Source organism: Grampus griseus (genome assembly GCF_964374135.1).
Source record: "Grampus griseus genome assembly, chromosome: 1".
NCBI classification, from domain to species: Eukaryota; Metazoa; Chordata; class Mammalia; order Artiodactyla; family Delphinidae; genus Grampus; species Grampus griseus.
Window position 1 is genome coordinate 56,580,551 of NC_139017.1, and position 18,183 is coordinate 56,598,733.

Below are 18,183 nucleotides of genomic sequence, written 5' to 3' on the forward strand. Positions count from 1 at the left end.
AAATGAAACAGTTTGTCTAACTAATAAATGGCAAATTGTTTTACATAAATGTCAAGCTCCTGTTAAAGTGAGGAGATCTGAGTTAATATTTCCTGTTCTCAGTATTTTCCTTAGAGCTATGTTCAATTGTGTGACAGCTCAATATTTAGGTTAGTGTTTGGAGAAACACGAAATGTTATCATGGTTAAAACTGGTGAACTTAACTACTGTCTATGATAGCCGATAAATCAGCAAACACAGCAGTACTTTAGCGGTACCAAGAAGCTAAATGGGAATCTGTTTGAGAAGTTTAATCCCTTCTTGCATGCCCACATAGCAGCCTTTCTATCTTGTTAGAGAACATCTTCTGATTTCCTTTTCATTCTTCCTGTGAGTCTGACCTTCCTTCATCTTCAAGTGTGATTATCTGATAAAATAGTACTGTATGTTGCCTATTTCTGGGACAAAAGAGAAACAGCATTCTGTATTTCCTGTACCAATCTGATAAAGGTTTGTGTGTGAGAGTGTTTTGGGAGAAATAAGGTTGTAGATAAGTCTTTAGACAATCTAGCTGTAAGAGTAAAAACATTCCTTAATGATTTTAAGGTCATTCAAGAGCAGTAGTGGTTATTGTATATTTTGGGCTGGCAAACAAAGTCCCACTACCCTGTGGAAAATTATTTTCAAAGTTAGCATCCCTATCGATGCATAACAATTATTCACAAGATAAAAAAAGTTAAGTGGGGCTTCCCTGGTGGTGCAGTGGTTGAGAGTCTGCCTGCCGATGCAGGGGACACGGGTTCACGCCCCGGTCCGGGAAGATCCCACATGCCGCGGAGCGGCTGAGCCTGTGAGCCATGGCCGCTGAGCCTGCGCATCCGGAGCCTGTGCTCCGCCACGGGAGAGGCTGCAACAGTGAGAGGCCCGCGTACCGCAAAAAAAAAAAAAAAAAAAAAAAGTTAAGTGGTTTCCATATTAATTTCAATAAGGAGAACTTACATTATATATAAATGTTAGCACCAACATGATTAAGCTTTAACAGCTATCTCTGTTTACATGTCTAAGTTTTACCTGTAGTAGTATGTTAATAAACATGCATATTACACAAAGAAATTGAAAGTTCTCCTTCCCTAAACCCATGAGTTACGGATTGAAAAATATTAAGCTGCCCTTGGTCAGATTGTCATTTCTTTTGAGAGTATGGAATCTTATTTCCTATCTCTCTTGACCCCCAAGGCAAATCAGAAAATAGGCCCTCCTTCATTTTGGGAGAACACAATCTATAGCAGTGGTGTAATAAAGGTATTAAGTGTACAGGCTCTGTATTTGAAAAGATTTGGGTTCAAATTCTGGCTCTAGCTACGTGACCTTGCCCAAGTTAATTATCCTCTCTAAATGTCACTTTTCTTATCTCATAGGCTTTGTGAGGATTAATTGAGAATGTAGAAAAGCACTTATCACAGTGTCTGGCACTGTCTGCCTTTGTACATGCCATTTCCCTGCAGCATACCTGAAGTATCTCTGTATTCTTCCTTCAAGAATGTGAGGCCAGGCTTGCAGCAATTCTGGTCACATCCTCTTCTTTAAGATTAAGACAGTATCACCTTGTCTGAGATGCCTCCCTTGCCTTTGTCTCTATTCCTGGCATTATGACCTGGTTACCCACCCTTTCCCTCTGATCTTCCACATAACTATGAGAACTTATCTCACTGTGTACTTTTTCATTGTACATGCTGAACTCTTGGGCAAGACTCTGAGCTGAGGAGTAGAGACCATATCTTTTCATCTTGGTGTCTACCTCAGCACAATGTTTGATTATATAATAGGTGCTCAGTAAATAGTGACTTGCTGAATGAATATATAAAGCTCTCTTGGGACCCCAGCCAGAAGAGTAGTCTATAGTCCAGATCAGGGAGAAGAGACAGAATACAGACACAGATTTTTTTCCCCCAAAAGATACAAAAAATTTTCAAATACACAGAAAAACTCAAAGACTTGTACAGTGAACATCCATAAACCTGTCACCTAGATTCTATAATATTTTGTTACTTTTTTATCACAAATGTCTCTGTCCGTCTACCCTTATATGCAATTAATTAATCCATTTTAATACTTTAAAGTATTTTAATACTTTAAAGTAAATTGCAGGTCCCTGCCAGGACCTGGCCCCACCCACCACCAGCTGGCAGCCTCCATATGCGGAGGTCCTGGCAGCCAACCAGGTCAGGGGCCAGCCTTGACTACCAGTCCACCCTGCCACAACAGAAGGGTCCCACATAGGGGATACCCCTAGAGCATAAAGTTCTGGTGACCAGAAGGGAGTGTGCTGCTGTGCCCCATAAGACAGCTCCTACCTAAAGCCACTTCTCAAATACTGGGAAACATAACTGACCTGCCCAATACACAGAAATAAACACAGAGAATTATGCAAAATTAGGAGGTAGAGGAATATGTTCCAAATGAAGGAACACGGCAAAACCTCAGCAAAAGAACTAAACAAGGACGAGGTAAGCAGTCTACCCAATAAAAAGTTCAAGGTAATAAATCATAAAGATATTCAACAAACTCAGGAGAAGAATGGGTGAACACAGTGAAAATTTTAAGAGTTAGAAAATATAAAGAAGAACCAAATAACTGAACAAATGAATACAGTAGGAGAAATCAACAGTAGATCAGATGATACAAAGGAATAGATCAGCAAACTGAAGACAAAGTAGTAGAAATAACCTAAGCTGAACAGAAAAGAGGAAAAAGAATTTTTAAAATGAGGATAGTTTAGGAGACCTATGGGACAACCTAACATTCACATTATAGGGGTCCCAGAGAGAGAAGAGAGCAGGGGGTTAGAGAATTTTTTTGAAGACATAATAGCTGAAAATGTCCATAACCCATGAAAGCAAACAGACATCTAGGTCCAGGAAGCATAGAGAGTCCCAAACAAGATGGACCCAAAGAGGTCCACATTAAAATTAAAATGTCAGAAATTAAAGATAGAGAATCTTAAAAGCATCAAGAGAGAAGCAACAAGTTATGTACAAGGGAACCCATACATAAGGCTATCAGCTGACTTTTCAGCAAAAACTTTCAGGCCAGAAGGAAGTGGCACGATATATTCAAAGTGATTAAAGAATAAAATCTACAAGAAAAAAATACTCTGCCCAACAAGGTTATCATTCAGATTTGAAAGAGAGAGAATCAGTTTTACAGACAAGCAAAAACTAAAAAAGTTGAGCACCACTAAATGAGCTATACAGGAAATGCTAAAGGGAACTCACTAACTAGAAAAGATCATAAATTTAAATACAAAAGTTACAAAAGGAAAAATCTCATCAATAAAGACAAACATACAATAAAGGTAGTAAATCATCCACTTGTAAAGCTAGTACAAAAGTTAAAAGAAAAAAATAGTAAAGTCATCTATATCCACAGTAAGTAGTTAAGGGATACACAAAACAAAAAATGTAAAATATCATGTCAAAAACATTAAAGTTGGGGATGCGTGAGTAAAAATACATTCCAACTTAAGTGATCATCAGCTTATCATATATACATATAGGTTGTTATATATGAATCTCATGGTAACTGCAAACCAAAAATCTATAATAGATACACATGAAAAAAAGAGAAAGGAATCTAAGCATAACACTAAAAATAGTAATCAAATCAATAAGGAAGAGAGCAAAAGAAGAAAAAGGAACAAAAAAGAACTGCAAAACAACCAGAGAATAGTTAACAAAATAGCAATATGTACATACCCATGAAGAACTGCTTTAAAGGTAAATGGACTAAATGCTCCAATCAAAAGACATAGAGTGGTGGAATGGATTTAAAAACAGTAAGATTCATATATGCTGCCTATAAGAGACTCACTTTGTATCTAAAGACACAGATGGTGAAAGTGATAGGATGGAAAAAGATATTTCATAAAAATGGAAATAAAAAAAGAAAGCTGGGCTAGCAATACTTGTATCAGACAAAATATAGTTTAAAACAAAGACTGTAACAAGAGACAAAGAAGGACATTATTTAATGTTAAAGGGATCAGTCCAAGAAGAAGATATAACAATTATAAATATATGTGCACCCAACACAGGAAGACCTAAATACATAAAGCCAATATTAACAAACATAAATGGAGAAATTGATAGTGCAGATGGAAAATTAACCCGGATAGATCACATACTAGGCCACAAAGCAAGTCTTAATAAATTTAAGCAGATTAAAATCATATCAAGCATCTTTTCTGACCACAATGATATGAGACTAGAAATTAACTACAAGAAAAAAACTGCAGAAAACACAAATATGTGGAGGCTAAACAGTATGCTACTCAACAACCAATCGGTACTGAAGAAATCAGAGAGGAAATTTTAAAATACCTGGAGACAAATGAAATTGAACAGTATGTGCTCTCTCCCTTCCCAGCACTGGCACCCTCTCCCCAGAGGGATGGTGTTTGAGCAAGAGGTGCTGGTGTGGGCATTTGGGGTAGGTCAGGGCTTGGGCTGTGGCAGTCCAATTGGGGTCTGAGACCCTGCTTCTGACACACTGCCTGTGTAAATAATGGTTCCCTCTGCCTGCTCAGATGCCGCTTTGGGTCTGAGCCATCTCTGTGTCTCACAGCCAAGCTTCCTCCTCAACCATGGCAGCCCTCACCCCAGTGTGGAGCTGTGTTGTGAAGAAAGCAGGGCTAGAGTGTTCATTTGGTTCAAATGGGGGCACACACTGGAGTGGTCACAGGAAGGTGGCCAGCCACCCATGCAGTTTACAAACCACCCTCTCTGTCCTGCTTCAGGAGCGAGCGTGTTCATGCTTCTTACAAGTGAAGCCCAGCCTTTTCACAGCCCTCCTGTTAGTCCCATTGGCCCTCCAACCAGCCAAGGAGCTTGTCTTTCCTGTGTTGGTCCCCAAAGCTGTGGCACCCAGTATGTGGCTCACATCACTCACTCTCCAGGGAGGATCTCTGCTCATGTAATCTCCCTTTTCCTCTGAGTCTCCTCATAGTGGTACAGGTCTCAATCTGATCACTTCTCTTCCCTTCCTACTCAATTCTTTGTGGATCTTTCTTACAGTCCTGGTTGTACAGGTGTCTTTCTGCCAGTGTCCAGTTAGTTGTCAGTGACAGTTGTTCCACAAGTGGATGTACTTCTGATGTGTTCATGGGGAGAGGTGAGTTCCACATCCTCCTAATCCACTGTTTTCATCTCCTCTACACTTGGCCACGTTCCCATTACCCATTCATAGATATTTCTTTGTAAAGTGTCTTTTCATATCTTCTTTCCATTTTTAACTTAGGTTGTTTGACATTGAGTTGTAGGAGTTCTTTATATATTCTGATTCAAGACTTTGTTTAGATATATTTGCAAATATTTTCCCAGTCTGTGGTTTACCTATTTATTTTCTTAATGGTGTCCTTTTATCAGTGGAGGTTTCTAAATTTTGATGATGTCTACTGTATCAGTTTATTTTTTTAATAGTTAATGTGTCTGTGCCCTGGCTAAGAAACCTTTGCATTTACCAAGTTACAAAGATGTTCTGTGTTTTCACTGAGTAGCTTTATAGTTTTCGTTTTATGTTTAGGAGCATAGTACATTTAGAATTAATTTTTCCATATGAAGTGAAGTAGGGATCAAGGTTCATTTATTTCCCCCATATGGATATCCAATTGTTTGAGCACATTTGTTGAAACAATTTTTATATGTTTATGTTTTTACATATATAAAAAAATTTCCTTTCCTCAATGTATTATCTTGGTAACTTTGTTGAAATTAAATGACTGTATGAGTGTGGCTCTACTTCTAGACTTTTTATTCTGTTCTATTAATTATTTGTCTATATATGTATCAGTTTTACCTTGTCTTGGATATTGTAAATACTTTTACACTAAGTGTAGTAAAGGCTTCTCTTCTGTTACTCTTTTTTTCTAGTGTTTCCACTCTCGCTTTCTAGATGTTATGGTCACCCCAATCTGTTCCCTGGTTCTTCAAACGAATAAGTCTACAGTTTTATATCCAAGTTTTAGCCATCCACACTGGTGCATGACCTCCAGCAAAAGCCATAAAGAATGAGAATTTTACTGTTCATTCCCTTCATCCAAGTTTATTTTCCCCTCCAGTTTCTTCCTGCTTTTTTGTTCAGTGCCTTCAGATAGTTGTTTTATATATTTGTCTCGATATAGTTTAAATTTGTTACCGGGGGGAAGGTTGGTCCAGTAGGAATTACTTCTCCATTATAGAAGTGGTACTCAGATGGTTTTTGAAAGTCAGTCTGAAAGCAGGCATCTGGCCAGAAAAGCAATTAAAATGAGGAGTGGGGAGAGGTATGGTGCAAAGAGAGGCAAGTTTCAGATAGAGGGAAAGGATTTGATTCAACTCACAGAAGGCTTAGAATAAAGCCAAACAGTGCTTAGAAGAACTCCAAGGGAAAGAACTTGCTAGAGCATTGTGTTTTTCAAACTGTGAATCATAAAATCAAATTTGGTAGGTGGCCTCTGAAAAGTCATTTTTGTTGCTAACCTAATCCAAAGCCATAACACAATTAGAAAGTAAGATCAATACATTGCTGATTTGAACTTTTATTCTCAGCTCTCCAGTTAGAGAATAGTTTGTGAGGTCACTGAGTTCATCCCTTCTCTGGTGTGTTGTGGACCTTCATTTTATATTGGACTTCTCTTGTAACACAAACGAGCATATAAATAGCACACTTCTCAGTAAACATGAAATATATAAAGATGGATCAAACATTTGTCAAAGTTTTGTCAGGGTTGATGAAGCATGATTGACTTCAGAGATCCCCAGTTTTAAGGAATCCTCAACTTAGAGATCTTTTATGGGGAAGGGAAACCTTGAAAATATATCTCTTATCAACAGATCTCAGAGTTCCTTGTTCATGGAAAAGGAAGTGATGGAGTACCATCAGGAATGCACTAAATAGGGATAGTATTAGAACCTTTCCCCTCTTTCTTTGTTATTTTTTCCTTCTCTTTTCTCTCTGTAACTCTCCCTCCACCCTAACTCACACACACACACACACAGACACACACACACACACACACACACACACACCCATGAGCTCTGGATAAAAGTACAAATAAGGACTCATAACTATATAATCAAAGAAAATTAAATAAGTAAAAGGATGCTAATCCATCTTTCAGTTTCTAAAATTAGGCTGAACTCTGGAAACTGGTTATAATGAAGAAAAGCTTCTTTTAAATTCTTTAGCTAATGATTCCATGATATAATTCGTCTCTTATTAGAAGAGAGTGTCATAATATCAACATTGGCAGAAGAAGGTTAAAAGATAACAATAGTACTTCAAAAGACACCATTAAGAGCATGAGAAGGCAGGTCACACACTGAGAGAAAATATTGGTAATACATATGTCAGACAATGATCTTGTCAACAGAATGTATAAAGAACTCCCATGAATCAGCAATAATAAGATGAACAGCCCAATTAAACAAATGAGCAAGAACTTGATGAGATAATCACAAAAGAATATGTATCAGTTGCCTAAAAGCACATGATAATATGCTCTATGTCATTAGCCATCAGAGAAATTTAAGTCAAAACCACAGGAATTAATAAAAGGAAAAAGACTGGCAATGTCAAGTATTGACAAGGATCTGAAGCAGTGAATACTCTTATATTTTGCTGGTGTGGATGCAATAATTGAACAACCACCTTGCAAAATAGTTTGGCAGTATCTTATAAAGTTAAACATACCCCTATCGTTTGAACCGTGAACCCCCACTCCTCGGTATTTACCCAAGGGAAATGAAAACCTATGTACACAAAAAGCCTTATGTATACAAACCAGCTTTATTTGTACTAGCTCCAAACTGGGAAAAAACCCAAATGTTTATCAATGGGAGAATGGATAGACCAATTGTGGTATGTTCATACAGTGGAATACTACCCACTGATTAAAAGGGATGAACTACTGATGCATGCAACAACATGGAAGAATCTCAGAAACATTATGCTGAGTGAAAGAGGCCAGACACAAAAGAGTATATATTATATTAATCCACTTATATGAAATTCTTTAAAAAATGCAAAGCTGGGGCTTCCCTGGTGGCACAGTGGTTGAGAGTCCGCCTGCTGATGCAGGAGACACAGGTTCGTGCCCCGGTCTGGGAAGATCCCACATGCCGCGCAGCGGCTGGGCCCGTGAGCCATGGCTGCTGAGCCTGCGCGTCCAGAGCCTGTGCTCTGCAATGGGAGAGGCCACAGCAGTGAGAGGCCCGCGTACCGCAAAAAAAAAAAAAAAAAAGCAAAGCTAATAATAGATTGTGAAAACAATCAGATTACTGGTGGCCTGGGGTGGAGGTGGTTTGACTGCAAAGAGGCATGAGGAACATTCTAGAATGATGGAAATATTCTATAATGACGGGGTTACATAAATGACTCAAAGGAATTGTGAAATTAAAAGGTATGCATTTCACTGAATATAAGCTATATTTCAATAAAATTTTTTTAAGTAAAAAAAGAGTTCTAGTCCCTGTACTCTGACTACCTTGGCATATGGGAGATTCCCCACTTACCCTCCCTATGGTAACCATTCCTATTTATCTTTGATAACCATTGCCCTGGACAGAGAGTTTTGGTTTTCTTTTTTTTTTTGCGGTACGCGGACCTCTCACTGTTGTGGCCTCTCCCGTTGTGGAGCACAGGCTCCGATGCACAGACTCAGTGGCCATGGCTCATGGGCCTAGCCACTCCGCGGCATGTGGGATCTTGCCGGACCGGGGCACGAACCCGTGTCCCCTGCATCTGCAGGCGGACTCTCAACCACTGCGCCACCAGGGAAGCCCCAGAGAGTACTTTTATACTCACAAAATCATAGTGCATTAAATGGAGATTCCCCTCACTTTAATGAAGCACAACAGATAGGTGAGATACATGGAATGGGATACATGTCCAGGATTTAAACAGCACAGTTGGGGTGTTTGTCTTTTAAAAATAAATGTAGGAGCATCTGAATGATTTTTGTTTTTGTTGTTCTAAATCAGGGATCAGGAAACTATAGCCTACGCTGTCTGACTTTGTACTACCCTTAATCCACAAAAGCCACAAATGGTTTTTATATTGTAAGGGGTTGTTTAAGAAAAGAAAAACAATATACAACAGATATGTAAGTGTCCCTCAAAGCCTAAAATATTTACTATTTGGACTTTTACAGCAAAACCTTACTAATTCCTATACTATAGTCTTTGATCAGCATGGTCCGCCTACTGTAATTGATTCAACCTCTTAAAAACTTGAACAGGGTATTTTTAAAAAAAAAATTGTAGTCTCAGCAGTTTGAAGTATTAAGCATACAACCTGATTTCCTTTCCTATAAAGACTAAGGTGAATATTAAGGTGAATGGTATGATAGCTGCTTCTCTAGGGATACTATATTTCCTGTGAATGGGCCACTGGCTCTGTACTAGCAGCCTGGTTAGAATGATGTTGAAGATGGTAAATAGGCAGAACATTTCGTGATAGTGTGTGGCATGTGTGGCAAGAGGCTCTCTCCCAGCCATTCTGCTAAAAATGCAGGGCAATACTAAATGTTTCCGGTTTGCCCTAGTGGTATAGATGGGAGGAATCACCCTTTAGCCTCTGGAAAGTGCGAGAGTAGTTTAGAAGGTGTCTGAGAACATGTAGAGGCTAGAGAGGGTGATTTTTTTTTTTTTTTTTTTCTGTTAGGTTAGGGGATCTGCACTGCACTCTCGCAGCATTAAGGTTTCCCCCGTATGGTGCATTAGAATTCCCACATCAACTGTAGAACCTTCCCACCCTCTTCCACTATTTGCTTCTGCCTCCCACAGTCTCATTTGCCTGACCACAAACCATAATGGATCTTTAAAAATTAATTTAGGTGCTCTGAGCATCTCTTTATTCCAGATTCTAAAGATGAACCTGGGGATAATGGTACATCTAGAATTGCTTTAGGAAATGTACAGCCTCTTTGAGGGATCCCACTGTGCTAATGGCTCACACATCCAAATTGAGGGATCATTGAAATTGTGGTGGACAGGCCAGGGACAAGAACAAGCAGCAGCTTGATGTGAGCTAGCACTTAGGTTAAACTCCGTGAATGTTTATGATTCTTCTTTCTTTTCATCTTTTCTCTAGGCCTACTCTGTCTATGACGAAGACATTGGGTACTGTCAAGGACAGTCTTTTCTTGCTGCTGTGTTGCTGCTGCATGTAAGTAATTTTCCATGTAATAAAGGGCATGGTGCTGCCAAGTTTATTTTATTTGATGCTTGGTTTTGTTTTCCCTTCTTATTCTCCATTGACCTGATGGAGATTACACATGGCATATCTTTTTAAAAATGTTCTTTTGGTGATAAAGTAAGAGATCTGATGTCACGAACAGGACAGTTTCTCAGTAGAATTAATTTTGCTGGCTGGTAGGGAATAAATTGCTTATTTGGAGTTATTTTTAACTAGAACCCTCTAGAATTAAAGAAGTCAATGTAACTGCCCAAATATGAGCAGGACCAGAGCCATGATGAAGGAATGTGACAAGGAAGTCTTTTAACTTTTTTGTGATTTATTTTTGTATACTCTCTTTTCTCTTAGTCACCTTCATTTAACAGAACATTTATTGAGAATCAGTTGTCAGTACTGGGCTAGGAAGTGGGATTACAAATACGAATAATTTATCGTTTGTGTTCTCAAAGGCCTCATGGGCTAGGATGGGGCACAGGTAATGTACGCACGTACCTATTATTTTAGTTCTTTTTATGTATCTGTGCTGATTTTTGTGATGATCACTGTAGAGGAGCTTACAGTGTGCCAAGTGAAAGCGATGCACAGAATAAGAGAATAGAGAGGAGAATTATCCAACTCAGCTCTGCCAGAACTTTCAGAAAAGACTTTCTAGAGGAGGTGGTAGCTTTGCCAGGACATAAATATTTGAGGTTGGGGAAGGTGAGCTGGGTAAGAGAGGGAGTAGCGATTGGTAGACAAAAGGAACAGCATTAGCAAATGTATGGAAACACAAAGGGCACAGCATATAAAGGGAACAGTATGAAATGATAGTTCCTTTACTGTTGCTATAGAAATTGTATGCAGAGAGAGGTATGAGGTAAAAATGGTCATATGGGCAGGGACCAAATTATGAAGACTTTTTAATAATGTCAAGAAATGTGGGCTTTATGCTAAAGCTAATGAGGAGCCATTGATCAGTTCGAAGCAAGGGAATGACAATCAGATGTTCACTTCAGATAAATTATTATATCCATGTAGAGAGTTGAACTGAAGGGAGCAAGCAATAGCAGAGAGACCAGTTAGGAAACATCAATCTAAATGAGAGATGTTGAGACCCAGAGAAAAAAACAATTAAAAACATGCAGGAGAGGACTTCCCTGGTGGCGCAGTGGTTAAGAGTCCACCTGCCAATGCAGGGGACACGGGTTCGAGCCCTAGTCTGGGAAGATCCCACATGCCGCGGAGCAACTAAGCCCGTGCGCCACAGCTACTGAGCCTGTGCTCTAGAGCCTGCGTGCCACAGCTGCTGAAGCCCATGCACCTAGAGCTGGTGCTCTGCAACAAGAGAAGCCACCGCAATGAGAAGCCCACACACCGCAGCGAAGCGCAGCCCCTGCTCGCCGCAACTAGAGAAAGCCTGCACGCAGCAACGAAGACCCAATGCAGCCAAAAATAAATAAATACATAAATTTATTTTAAAAAATATCTGAAAACATGCAGGAGGCAAAATTGGTAGGTTTCATGGATGGATTGACAAAGGAAGGGTCAAAGGTAACATGTCTAGTTTTCTTGCTTAGGTGACTGGATGAAGTATGGTATTTTGAGCTGAGACAGAAAACACGTCCGTTGAGATTGAATGGAGAAGAAAGGTTAGGAGTTGATGATGAATTTTGTTTTGAAATTTGGCGGAGGTGGTATTTTTGGGATATCTGAGTAAAGCTGTCCAGCAACCAACTGTTTACTGGAGACTGACACTGGGGGAGGAATCAAAGCTGAAATCATGAGAGTGGATTAGACCATATAAGAAGAATAAATAGAAGAAGAAGAACAGAATAGATCCCAGGAATGCCAGATATTTAGAGGACTGATGAGGAAGAGGAATCCTTGAAGAATTTCTGGATTTTCAACAGAGAAGCAGCACTGTATAATGTCAAATGCAGCAGAGAGGTCCAGCACGTTTAAAACAAAAGCATTTCTTTTAGGTTTGCATTCTGGAAACGAAGAACAATTATAATAGACTCGTGGTCCTAATGCTGATCATTTGATTTTAATGATACTAATAATATACGGTGGTTCTATTGTGATTATTCACTTTAACTTTGACTTCTTTCTCTGCGGCATCGTTATCTGTTTATGGTCTTTTTGATCTTCTCCTTGCTGTCCTTTTTTTGTCATCTCCACAGCCCACGTTCTTCAGATTTCTTGCGATAATCAAGTACTTTATACTCACAAATTCTTGGAGCCTTTGTTCTATTACTAAACCCACCTAGTAGTTAGAATAGTCAGGTCCCTACCACAGGGGACTGGAGACTATAAACTGTGACATAGACGTGTTCACCAAGTTTCATAACCACCATTTTTCTAAAAGGAGATTTTATGATAATTCTGACGAGAGCTGATGTCCAAGCCATGGATAGTGAAGCTTTATCTTCCACAAAGTAATCTTTGAATATGTCACAGTTTAGCATTTTAGACCTGTAGCCCCATTAAACACATTATAATATATTGATTAAACTTCAGTGGGAAGAATATCACTCCAGGAAATCTGTTCTGAGACTTAACAGAAGTTTAGTTAACTGTAAGTTCATATTTCTCTGGACATACTTCCTCCCCGAAAAAAAAGAGAGGCAGTGATTCAAATAACTAGGAAACTCAAATAACCCAGATTTTTTTTTTTTTTTACATTATCTACTGTCCTATTACAAGGGTCATGGAAAGTCGGCCATTGTAAACGTATTCAACAAAATTGCCTCCAAAGTATGTGACAAGATGAATAGAAATTCAGTTTAGTTTCTACACTTTCTACATTAATAGAACTATGCAGTTGTTGCCATGGCTTGTAAAAATAACTGGAAATATAGAAATGCCTTCAGAATCCTGGAGGAAAGATGAACTGATATTCAGTGTTAATGAATAAAAATCTTACATTGTAATTTTTAATTAAAAGTATATGTGATAATTCTGTTAATCAGCATATTTCATTGACTGACCAACCCATCCATTAACCAATTTAAATAAGAGAAGGTAACTGTAATTTTTTCTTTTCCGTATTTAATTTTGCCTCTGTGGTTTAAATAGGTAGAAGAATACACTCTAGCTTAAACAATTCATCAAATACACTATCTCGGGTTCCAGGGAGATATGTTATTAGGGTCTTACTGACTAATTTTTTATCAGTTACATAAGCTATTGCTTCTTTTTGCTGCCAGACATCCTTTGGCAACTCCATATTAATCATTGTCAGAACCTGCTTCTTCTTGGGATGCTGTCTTTTCCTCACCCATGGTCATTTATATTTCACATTCACTGCCTAAGAGGAAAGAAAGACCAAAAATGAAAGTAGGATCAAGAACAAAAATTTAGAATTTTAAAGTTTTTCCATGTCTAGATAGTTTTAAGAAATAAGTATCTTCTCCTGGTGCTTGGAAACTTCCAGAAGCTTTGATAATAGCTTTGTAACTTGTAGTAGTTTAAGCAGTGGAAGAATTAAGTGTTTATCACATAGATGCTGTTATATCTATTGATGGAATTATAAGAAATTTATCATTTACAGTTTGGAAAAACTGTTACAGCACAGATTGCTTGTAACCATTATAGTGTTTATCTGCCTTTGAAGTTAAATATGTAATAATTATCAGTAATATCATCATTATATTATTAGTGTAATAAATAATGTCCTCATATATTTCATTTATTCTAAGAATCATATAAAATATTTTAGATAATTTTTAACCCCAATATATTTCTCGCACATATTTATTGTCAAGCAGCTTTAAGGTTTTTTTTTAATTGAACATATACTTTTTTAGACTTTCAGAAAATTATGCTCCTTTTTAAGGTTAAATCACTCTATGTAAACTAATATCAACATGTATGGAAGCTTTCCAACTGCAAAAAGCATTATTTTTGGATAACCCAAAATGTTTAAAAGTATTGTTTTTTTTCAAAAACTGTAACCAGGCATAACTCGTTTGGAAACCAGTTTGGCTTTTATCTGATAAAGATATGCATACCAGGCAGCTCCACTCCTAGATATATACTTTAGTCAAATTTATGAACATGTACACTAAAATCATGTATTAAAATTGTTTTAGGATCAGTGTTTATAATAGTCGAACAACTCAAATGCCCACTATTATAATGTCTAATATTAGAATTATAATTAGAAATTAAAATGGATAAATTGTGGTATGTTCATTTTGTGGAACACTATACAGCAAGTAAAGAAACACTTCACACTATGTAGGCTAATGTGAATGAATCATACAAACATAACGTTTAGTAAGAAAGCAAATTATTGGTATCATTTGGTATGATTCCATTTTAGTATAATTCAATAACAGACAAAAGTAAACTCTATTTTAGGATGCTCCATGCATGGAAAATATAAATAATACCAGTGAAGTGATTACTGTTAAAATCAGGACAGTGATTTCTCTGAGGAGAAATTGGGAGTCATGACTGGGTGAGGACACATAGGGATCTTCAGGAGTATTAACAGTATTCTAGTTCTTAATCTGTTTTTACTTCATAATTGTATATTCATTGAAGTATAAATTTAACTTTTATATATTATTCTGTGTGCCATATTTCAAAATAATATAAGGTTTAAAAATTACAGATCTTTAAATGCTTCCTCCCAAAAAAGACAAGTTTCAGATAAGATTTAACCAGTGGGCATCAGAAATGAGAAGCAGAGCTACTTCTTAGTTTTCCTGAAAATAAGGATTCTACAGAGTCCAAGGTAACAAAATAGAGGCTTCCTAGTGTCTTTATATGTATATATAAGTGAAAATATTTGTGCCATTATATTATTTAGGAATCTTTCTGCTACATGTGACGTAACATTAACTAAAAGTAGTTTAACTTAAAAAGGAAATATATTGGCTCACATAACTGGGAAGTCCAGAGCAGAGATGCTTTTGATATGGTTGGATTCCAGAGTTCATACTCTGTCATCAGAAATCTGTGTCTCTGTGTCTCTGTTCTGCTTAAATTTTCTTGCCTTAACTTATATGGGCAGGCCACAAAGTGGGCAGCCTGGCTGCAGACTGGCCTGGCTTCATATCCTTTCAGTTTTACAACTTCATTTAAAAGGGATCATCTTTTGCTATAGCTCCTGTACTTAAACAAACAAACAAAACAAATAAGCAAACAAAAACCCTGAAGGATTCTGGTTGGCCTGCCTTGGGAATCTGCCATCCTTGAATCAATTACTAAGGGCAGAAAGGCAAGGTATCTGATTGGGCTGGCCCAGTCTTGAGTCCACCTCAGTGCTGACAGTGAACTGGATCAACTCCTCCTGAAAAATGGAATGGTTTTCCTAAAAGAAAGGAGATTTTGACATCAGATGATAGGGAGATGGGATGCTAGACAGATACATCACGTTATCTTATAGTGATTCTTTACAATAAGAGTTTTAGTATATTTTAAATAAGCCCTTCTGTATTCCCAAATCACTTTTTCCTTATAAATCCAAGAGGTTTTCCTGTTCTCTGTTAATTCTTGCATCAGTGCTTTGGAGCCATTACCCAGCATCTTCTCTTTGTGTCCTATAAATATACTCAAGACATTTTACCTTAAAAAAAAATCCTCTTTTGATCCTCCCATTTAGCTCTCTTAGGTTTCTTTGCCCGTTCAAAGCTGAACTCCTTCAAAGGATAGTAAAAAGCACAACTATGAATTTGAATTGTGGTTTAATACCTTTCAAGTTACATGACCTTGGGCAAGTTTCCTGAGCTTCAGTTTCTTCATTTATAATATAAAGTGAAAATAATATTATCATCCTTCTAGGGTTTTTATGAATATTGAATACCTTGTATTATAAGTGTAGAGTCTTATTTTGTATCTGGCACAAAAAGAGTGCAGCCAGGGGATTAAGTCCAGGCTTTTGGCAGTTCTGCTGGATTTAGATCCTCTGTCAGTGGGGCATAATGGCTGTAGAGCCTGTTCTACTGCCCTGCCCAGGCAGGGACGCAAATTCACAGACCCCACACAATTGCCAGTTTAGGCTTCAGTCCTGACTTTCTAGGAAGTTTGTCCAGAGAACCAGAGCAGCTGCAGATCCCATCTTACAGCCCTTCTCAGTCAGAAAGCCAAGGTAGCAGCCCTGCCCAACTGTTAGGCATAGCCTCTGCCCCTGCATAACCAGGTAGCCTGAAGAGTCACCCTGGGCAGCCTCAGAGCCCAGCCTATAGTACCATCAAGCCATGAAGCCCAGCCTACAGTCCTGCCTAATTGCTAAACACAGCCTGTGGCCTCATCTAGTCAAGGAGCCTGGATAGTAACCCTACCTGACCACACAGCGAAGTCTTTAGCCCCACCCAGCTGTGTGATATAGCTGGAAGCCCTTCTTGATCAGAGAGCCCATTCTGTTATCTTGCCCAACAGTGGAACACAGCCAACAGCCTATCTGACCATGAAGCCAAGCCTGTGGTCCTGCCCAACTTCGAAGCACAGCCTGTGGCCCCACCTAAACAGAGTCCAGCCAGTGGCACCATCTGGTGGGGAGCACAACCTGATACCTCATCCAACCAGGACCTATTGCAGAACTCAGCCCATAGCTCTTCCTAATTATAGAGTCTACCCAATGGTAGACCCTGCCAGGGAACATAGCCTGTGAACTTGCCTATCCAGAGGTGATTGCAGAGCCCCGCTAGTGGCCAATCTGACCATGGAGCACAGCCAGCAGCCCCACCCAATCAACGAGTTCACCCAATGGCCCTGATTGTATGTGGATCCCAGCCAGCAGGCCCACCTAACCACAGAGCCAACCCAGTGTCTCCACCACTCCCTACCCCAACCTCAGAGCATGAACAGTGGCCTCTCCCAACTAAAGACTTTGAGATCAAGTCCTGCTTTTTCCCATGGATGCTACCAGCATTATTCCAAACTGAGCTGACTGGTGAAGGTCTTTCCATGCCACAGCAAACCTGTAATGTCTGTAAGAGGGAGACTGCTTACTCAAATGTGCAGATAGCAATGCAGAGGATCAAGGATCATGCAGAATCAGGTAAACATGACATTACCAAAGGAAACTAATAAAGATCAAATAACTGACTCTAAAGAAATAGAGATCTATGAACTATCTGACAGAGAATTCAGAATAATCCTCTAAAAGAAGTTTGGTGAACTACAAGGACACACAGACAACTAAATGAAGTTAGGAAAGCAGTGATGAAAAAAACAAGTTCAACAAAACAATAGAAATGTCAAACAGATAGAAATCCTAGATCTGAAAAATACAATGACAGAACTGATGACTTCAATAGAGAGCTACAACACACTCAGCCAAACATAAGAAAGAATTAGTGAACTAGAAGGTAGGTCATTTGAAATTACAAGTCAGAGGAACAAAAAGAAAAAAAGTGGAGAAAGACTTATCGGATACTATCAAATTAAACAATCTATACATTATGGGAATCCTAGAAATAAAAGAGAAAGAGAAGGGGACAGAAATCTATTTAAAGCAATAATGGATGAAAACTTCCCAAACTTAGGGAGAGAATGAACTTCCAGATTTATGAGGCCCAAAAGACCTCAGTGGTTAGAATCTGAAAAGGGCTGCACCAAGACACATTATATTTAAATTGCCAGAAATTGAAGACAAAGAATTTTGAATGCAGCAAGAGAAAAGCTACTCATCATATATAAGACTGTTTACAGAGTCATAAGACTGTTTAGTTTCTCAATAGAAACACTGTAGGCCAGGAAGAAGTGGGATGATATATTCAAAATAGTGAAAGAAAAAAACTGTCAACCAAGAATACTATACCTGGTAAAGCTGTCCTTTGTAAATGAAATAGAGATAAAGACTTTCCCAAACAAACAAAAGCTGAGGGAGTTGATCATCACTAGACCTGCCTTTCAGGAAATACTAAAGGGCATTCTTCAAGCTGAAATAAAAGGATGCTGATTAACATCATAAAAACATGAATGTGTAAAATTCACTGGTAATGGTAAATACACAGTTAAAGTCAGATTCTCTAATAC

At 38.4% G+C, this 18,183-nt stretch overlaps 1 protein-coding gene across 1 annotated transcript in view; it reads left to right on the plus strand.

The window, feature by feature from the left end:
- The window catches only part of LOC309825984 (rab GTPase-activating protein 1-like), a 655,950-nt gene that overhangs the window by 425,291 nt on the left and 212,476 nt on the right, over positions 1–18,183 (plus strand). Inside the window, exon 15 of the mRNA XM_082659907.1 lies at positions 10,108–10,182. Within this exon, the coding sequence (XP_082516033.1) occupies positions 10,108–10,182 (75 nt within the window). The remainder of the gene's footprint in view (positions 1–10,107; positions 10,183–18,183) is intronic.